The 8176-nt window shown below is 44.0% G+C and overlaps 1 protein-coding gene across 1 annotated transcript in view; it reads right to left on the minus strand.

Annotated features, from left to right (window-relative positions):
* Nucleotides 1–7538: 7538 nt before the first annotated feature.
* Nucleotides 7539–8176, minus strand: part of iqgap1 (IQ motif containing GTPase activating protein 1) — a 65971-nt gene continuing 65333 nt past the window's right edge. Inside the window, exons 36-37 of the mRNA XM_083914875.1 lie at nt 8097–8176; nt 7539–7984 (exon numbers count right to left, since the gene is read on the minus strand). The exon at nt 8097–8176 is cut by the window's right edge and continues 29 nt beyond it. Coding sequence (XP_083771001.1) covers nt 7871–7984; nt 8097–8176 — 194 coding nt within the window. The 3' untranslated portion in view covers nt 7539–7870. The remainder of the gene's footprint in view (nt 7985–8096) is intronic.

Genomic DNA, 8176 nt, shown 5'->3' on the forward strand with positions numbered 1-8176 from the left:
GATGCAAAACCACCATGAAGAGATGCCTTATGACTGGAAATAGATGCAAAATCACCACAAAATGATGCAAAATGACAAAGTAGATGCAAAACCACCATGAAGAGATGCCTTATGACTGGAAATAGATGCAAAATCACCACAAAATGATGCAAAATGACTCAAAGTAGATGCAAAACCACCATGAAGAGATGCCTTATGACTGGAAATAGATGCAAAATCACCACAAAATGATGCAAAATGACTAAAAGTAGATGCAAAACCATTGCAAAGACCACAGAGACAAACAAAGAAATGTCAAAGAAATACATTCAAGGACTGTAGTTGTGTATGCAGGGTTTGTTTGTTACAACAGTGAAATGCATGGACTGTATGGACCCAGGGGCTGAAAAAAACACACAGAATGGTCCCAAATTGAGCTAAATTACCCCCAGTATACACAAAATGAGCAAAAATGACCACAAATAGACAGAACATTACTATAGGGATGCAAAACCACCATGAAGAGATGCCTTATGACTGGAAATAGATGCAAAATCACCACAAAATGATGCAAATTGACTAAAAGTAGATGCAAAACCACCATGAAGAGATGCCTTATGACTGGAAATAGATGCAAAATCACCACAAAATGATGCAAACTGACTAAAAGTAGATGCAAAATCACTTCAAAATGATCCAAAATGACTAAAAGTAGATGCAAAGACCACAGAGAGAAAAAAAGAAATACATACAAGGACTGTAGTTTTGTATGCAGGGTTTGTTTGGTACAACAGTGAAATGCATGGACTTTATGGACCCAGGGGCCAAAATATTGCTGAAAATGGTCCCAAAAACATGCTAAATGACCATCAGTATACACAACACGAGCAAAAATGACCACAAAGAGACAGAAAATGACTACAGGGATGCAAAACCACCATGAAGAGACGCCTTATGACTGGAAATAGATGCAAAATCACCACAAAATGATGCAAAATGACTAAAAGTAGATGAAAAACCATTGCAAAGACCACAGAGGGAAACAAAGCGACGATATTGAAACATGTCAAAGAAATACATAAAAACCACCAAAAAAAGATGCAAAAGGCACCAAAATATTGCAGAAAAACAGAGAAAATGGTCCCAAATACACGCTAATTGACGCAGAGTGTACACAAAACGAGCAAAAATGACCACAAAGAGACAGAAAACAACTATAGGGATGCAATTTACTAAAAGTAGATGCAAAACAATTGCAGAGACCACAAAGAGAAACAAAATGACGATAGTGAAACATAAAATTCTAAAGAAACACATACAAAACCAGTTGAGGTGGTTCAGGATCATCTGGTAAGGATGAACCCTGGGCGCCTCCCTAGGGAGGTGTTCCAGGCACGTCCAGCTGGGAGGAGGCCTCGGGGAAGACCCAGGACCAGGTGGAGAGATTAGATCTCCACACTGGCCTGGGAACGCCTCAGGATCCCCCAGTTAGAGCTGGTTAATGTGGCCCGGGAAAGGGAAGTTTGGGGTCCCCTGCTGGAGCTGCTGCCCCCGAGACCTGACCCCGGATAAGAGGCTGAAGATGAGATGAGATAAGAGACCCAACAATTCCCCCGTAGAGTACGGTGGCGTTGAAAACCTTCACTATAACAGACAGGAACGTCAGACAGACCCAGCTCTGTGGAGGACGGACATCTGTCTGCACCGGAGAAAGGAAGAGAAGGAGAGAGACAGAGAGAAAAGACGGACAGATGGACAGAGAGAGACCAGCAGTAACTGGTTGCTCGACCTCGAAGCTCTTGCTGGAGTGTGACGTTTAATGGGGTCAGAAAAATAAGCAGGGGCTGGACCATTTAGGCTTTTAAAAAACAAACAACAACATTTTGAACTTAACCCTAAACTGGACAGGGAGCCAGTGAAGAGAGGCAGGAACAGGGGATACAGTGTGTGCTCACGTCGTTTTTTTCCCCGTCAAGAGTCAACCTGCTGCATTTTGGACAGCCTGTAGGCGCTTCAAAGACTGCTGGTCTGGTCCAGGGACGGGCACTTGCGGTCCTGGAGAGCCGCTGTCAGGTGTGTCGGAGAGAGAGAAACCTAAAACATGCAGGACAGTGGCTCTCCAGGAGCGGGATTGCCCACCCATAGTCCAGTCCAACGTAAAGAGAATTGCAGGTGGGCGACACGGTGGTTGTGGTGGTTAGCACTGTCTCCTCACAGCGAGAGGGCTCTTGGTTCGAATCCCGGCTGGGTCCCTTCTGTGTGGAGTTTGCATGTTGTCCCCGTGTCTGCGTGGGTTTTCTCCGGGTTCTCCGGTTTCCTCCCACAGTCCAAAGACGTGCAGGTGTTCGGTTCATTGATGACTCTAAATCACCCGTAGGTGTGAATGGTTGTCTGTCTCTGTTCGTCTCTATGTGTCCTGTGATAGACTGGCGTCCTCACACATAAATAAACATTTGATGTCTGAATTATACTGTTTTTTATCTCTCGTTATAAATAATTATTATGGAAGGAGGGTAAGAAAACATCAATAAACAGCGTATTCAAAACTTTTCAGCAGTTGTGTAGGTTATGGACCCGAAAACGTCTTCCACTACTGATGATAATAGAGATTTAGATGAATTAATGAATACAAATCTATTTGTAAAGACGACTTTATGCAACAAAAAAACCTAAAGACCATTCATTCACCTCTCAAACATCCGACACAATCAGGCGTTTTGGGCAGGAGACAAACTTTTCAACAGAAATGTAGGGCAAAGTAGAAATACCACAGCTGATTGAACGGCTTTATATACTATTGTAAATCTTGTAAAGCATGCATCATATTTTACAAAGTCATATGTTTAGCATCTAAATCTTCTGTATCTATAGCTGTCAGATAAATGTAGGGGAGTAAAATGTCCCTCTGAAATGTGCAAAGTAGATTCTCATGTTGGGAACTTTGAGTCCCTTCTTAGTTCCACTGGCTTCGTAACGACTGTCAGACGAGGAGAGACACTTTGCATCTGTAGAGCTTTATTCTAAAAACAGGTGAAATACAATTGATGCACTGTGAACGAGGGAGCACGGCCTCCCCCTGTGTTTCAAATAACGGCGTCTGCACAGTCGGGTCGTCACAGCGACTTTACATGAGACAGAAAACCAACAAAGTCATCTCAAGTCGAGGCTTATCTTAAAATAAGTCCAACTCCGATACAATAAAGGTCAAAGTGGGGTGGTGCAGAGCAGGGGTGTCAAACTCATTTCAGTTCAGGGGCCAGTAAAGTCTCTTATAATCCTAAATATTATAAAATCTAGATTTAATTTGACATTTAAAATTCAAATTCAAATTGAGTTTAGGCCCAAAATGGCTGCCGTGGTTCGGGCTGGAGTTGGGTTTGGACAGCAGGTTCCTGCAGTGTCAGGCATGATTTTGGGCCTGATCATAGATCTTGCATGTTTATTATTGCTGTCTGCACAAAGAGCAGCGTCACATGGCCGACGTTAGCCGACAAATGGGGACGGTTAGGGTTCGGCGTGGAAACCACTTGGTTAGGAACAGATCAGAGGCCGTTGTTTGGTTCAGTGTGTCCATCTTCATGAATAAGAGTCGACCTGACAGCAAAACAACGGCAGCTTCAGCACTTTTATTGAAAAATTGCAGTTCAGTTGCTCATTTTTAAACTTTGCAAAGTCATCTCCTGCGCCGGATTGGACCCTTTGTTCTGGCCCACGGGCCGTATGTTTGACACCCCTGGTGTAGAGTGACATCTACTGGACCCCCACGAGTCCAGTTACTGTAACACTGCACATCCTCTGACTTATAAGACCTGTTTGCATCAACGTCAACTACAGTATGTGGACTGACAACATATAAAATATAAATAATGGCGACTTTTGTCAAATTATTTCCAACAAGACATTAAAAAACCTCTGTGTTCAGTGTCCATCCAGTAGATCCCCTCCTGTGTGTGACACGATGTTGTGTTTACGACTAACTCTGGAGCGTAACAATGATCTGTGTTTCAGTTACATACGATAAACAGCCCATGGAGAGAGAAAACTATATATATCTCCATTAAGGCAACTGTGAAAGCCAATGATTGAGCACATCTGCACAGTTTAGTACGGAAGCCCCGGGACGCAAGCGAGCAAAAAATAATTCTGGTGATCCGTTATTAAAAATCTGATCCCAGATCTTTACTTTCCTGCGTTCATGCCTTCAGGATAGGTGTTAAAAAAAAACCGTTTTGCCAAGATCATTTTTTAAGTAACCTTTTATCAAGGCGGCACGGTGGTGTAGTGGTTAGCCCTGTCGCCTCACAGCGAGAAGGTTCCAGGTTTGTGGGTTTTCTCCGGGTTCTCCGGTTTCCTCCCACAATCCAAAGATATGCATGTGTTAGGTTAATTGATTTTCATTCATTCATTCATCTTCAACCGCTTGTCTCTGTCGGGGTCGCGGGGGCTGCTGGAACCGATCCCAGCTGAAATCAGGCGTGAGGCGGGGTCCACCCTGGACAGGACGCCAGTCTATCACAGGACACATAGAGACGAACAGAGACAGACAACCATTCACACCTACGGGCGATTTAGAGTCATCAATGAACCGAACACCTGTTAATTGATGACTCTACAAAATCACCCGTAGCTGTGAATGGTTGTCTGTCTCTGTTCGTCTCTATGTGTCCTGTGATAGACTGGCGTCCTGTCCAGGGTGTTCCCCGCCTCACGCCCGATGTCAGCTGGGATCGGCTCCAGCCCCCCCGCGTATAGTGTTTATTTTTGTAGTCGTCCAGCGCACCACAGCCCTGTTATAAAGACTCTGATCCGTCTGTGCTGAACCTGTAGCCATCTTCTCTTTTTACAGTGTGCTCTTGTTGTTATCGTGTTGCATGCGTTCTGTATTTGTGCGTCTGCTCTGCGTGCTGTGGTGCGACGTGTCTTGCGTCTTGAAGGATGTTTTCTAAATTGATGCTATTGTGTCATGTTTGTTAACTGCTGTGCATGTTTTGTAGATCGCCCAGGCTCGTAGTTTTTTCTATATTCTATAATCTGTTGTGTTTTTAGGGTGATTTTCACATCTGTCTAGGTCACGGGTGTCAAAGTGATCCAGTAAAGGGTCGCTGTGGCTGCAGGTTTTCATTCCAACCAAGCAAGAACACACCTGACTCGACTTACTCAATCACCTGAACTGTCTTCACACGGTTGATTTGTTGGACCAGGTGTGTTTTTGATTGGTTGGAATGAAAACCTGCAGCCACACGGGCCTTTACTGGATCACTTTGACACCCATGATCTAGACAGATGTTAAAATCACCCTAAAAACACAGAATACAGAATATAGAAAAAACTATGAGCCTGGGCGATCTACAAAACATGCACAGCAATTAACAAACATGATACAATAGCATCAATTTAGAAAACATCATTCAAGACGCAAGACACGTCGCACCACAGCACGCAGAGCAGACGCACACATACAGAACGCATGCAACACGATCACAACAAGAGCACAATAAGACAGCACGCAGTATAAACAGAAGATGGCTACAGGTTCAGCACAGACGGATCAGGGCCTTTAGAACGGGGGCGTTCTGGACGACTACAAAAATAAACACTTTAACCTGCGGAAACGCTTTCCCCAGTAATGTTATAGTGAGGAGCGAGTGTAGCCGGCCTACAATTGCTTTGGCTAATCTTGCGATGTGTGTCTAGCGCTGAGTTGTTGCCTCTCCAGCCGAGGGGGTCTTTATAATGTGACATTTACACACGGACGGATCATGAGACGAAGGGCCCCTGGGCACCCACATTCAAAGAGTCTGCTTTTAGTCGCTTTGGATCTCCTTAAAGTCACTTTTTAGTTGTTTTGTATGTCTTTGTGGTGGTTTTGCATTTATTTTTAGACATTTCACATTTCTTTGTCGTCATTTTGTTTTGCTCTCTGCCCATTTCACCTCTATTTTTTAATAATTCGGCACGTCTTTGTTGTTATTTTGCTCTCCTTTGTGTCTATTTTCAGTCATTTAGCATCTCTATGTGGTGGTCTTTGCATCCCTGTAGTCCTTTTTTCTCTCTATGTGGTATTTTTTGTGTAGACTTGTGGTCATTTAGCATCTCCTAGTGATCAGTTTGTGTTGTTTTTAAAAAATCTAATTATAAATAAGTCATAGAGTGTGGTCTTTACCTACTCTGTAAAGTGTCCTGAGATAACTTTGATTATGATTTGGCACTGTAAATAAAACTGAATTGCATTGAATTATGTTGGTTTTTATTCTTGCTACAGGCAGAAAACCACCAAATCACCCGTCCTGACCTCGACCACATGTCTGAAGTTTTTTAAACTCGACACATTCTGGGCGCTCCTGCAAAAACCTGAGCACAGAGAGCAGAAAGACGTGACGTCGGGGCCTAAGTAGGACTAAACGCATTCAAGTTTTCTTCAGGGTGAGTTTTAAATTCCCCGTACACTCTCAAACCACGCTGCGTTTATTGTGTTAGAAAGTAAAATCGCCCGTAGGTGTGAATGGTTGTCTGTCTCTGTTCGTCTCTATGTGTCCTGTGATAGACTGGCGTCCTGTCCAGGGTGGACCCCGCCTCACGCCCGATGTCAGCTGGGATCGGCTCCAGCCCCCCGAGACCCCGACACGGACAAGAGGTTGAAGATGAATGAATGAATGAAGTTGTAACATCACTGATGACTTTCTATTCAACTAGAAATGTATTTTTAACTGACGCTAGAATATGGGGTAGTGGTGCACTTGCGCCTCTTGTGGCTGAAATGAGTTTTACAACAACAAACACAAAAACCTGAAAACAAATGTGGTTTTTTTTCTTTCACTTTACACCAAAAAAAAGAAGTACTGTAGAAAAATACCCCTGGCAGGACTCTCTGCTCTTAAATCAAAAACAAGGGAGAGAAACAAAGACTTAGACTACGGATCGCCAGAATTTATTTTTTTCTCTCTTGCTCCTCAGAGCTTCCGTACCTTTGTTTGCTGAAACGTGCAGCAGCGCCACGTCACGTCCTGCGTATGAATGTCCGAGCTAAAAGCAGAGGTGCACTGCAGGTCGGCTCTGAGAGCGGCAGGGCTGCAGTCAGGGCCAAAAACAAACCGACTTCCTGACTCTCCAAGAAAGACAGGAAGGACTCCGGAGCCAGGTTAGTGCCGGCACAGACCGGACGTGGTCTCATGGGACTTTGTCGTGCTCACACAACAAATTACAAGTTAATTATATATAAATATATATAAATGTGGCCAAATCCAAATGACAAGAGGAATTTAAATCACATTCAAATCAAAATATGGGAGTAATACTTTTCTAAAATGTCATAAATTAGTGTAAAGAAGGAGTACATCTTCTTTTATCCCCTCCAATTCACCTGAAGCAGCAACAGAACCTCAGACAGGAAAAACGGCCCCGCTGAGACGGACACCGGGTCAAAATGGCGTCTCGTCCTCTACAGCCCTGCTGAAAAGTACGCTGGCGCTTTGGTGTTGGCGGAGCAGATGCTTATCAGACCTTTCAGTCACGTGAGCTAAAAAGCTAAAAGCTAAGAAAGACACAAAAAACGTGATCTCTTTCCATAAAACATACGTGTTTTATAATTAATCAAGGCCCATGCACAAGAGATTCATAATATTTAAAGCAAAACGTACAAATCTTAAACCTCTGACCTAGACGCAAGTTACAGACAAAGACAACGGAGTGTTCCATTAAGAATAAAGCACATACGGTGATCCACGTAATAAAAAATAATGCACAGGAAATTGGCCGTAGGCCGTAAGAGAAGTGCAGTAGGGAGTGTGTAGGGGAGCCGGGGCGGTTCAGGTCAGGGCTTTCTGCGACCCTCAAAGTGGGTTTTGTGGTTGAAATCAGTGTCTGTAGCCCTTTTATCCTCTCTTTTGTTTTTCTATTTCCCGTAAAACTTCTTGTTGAGCAGGAAAATGAGCAGGTTGACGTTGACGGTGGCCTTGTCGAAGAGCTTCATCACCGCCACGCCTTCGTACTGCAGCTGGAGGAGATCCTGAGAGAAACACAGACAGACGGAAAAGGTGAGACCAGTCGCAGCTAAATGTCCGTACCCACATTCACCGTCCTTCTGATTTACCGCGGGGAAAAAGGAAAAGGTAAAATACCTGATATTCTAACCGTAACGTCTCCAAGTGCACGCCCATGAACTTGGCCTTCACCTCGAAAACGCCGACGGTGTCTGATG

This window comes from Echiichthys vipera (assembly GCF_963691815.1).
Source record: "Echiichthys vipera genome assembly, chromosome: 1".
NCBI lineage: Eukaryota > Metazoa > Chordata > Actinopteri > Perciformes > Trachinidae > Echiichthys > Echiichthys vipera.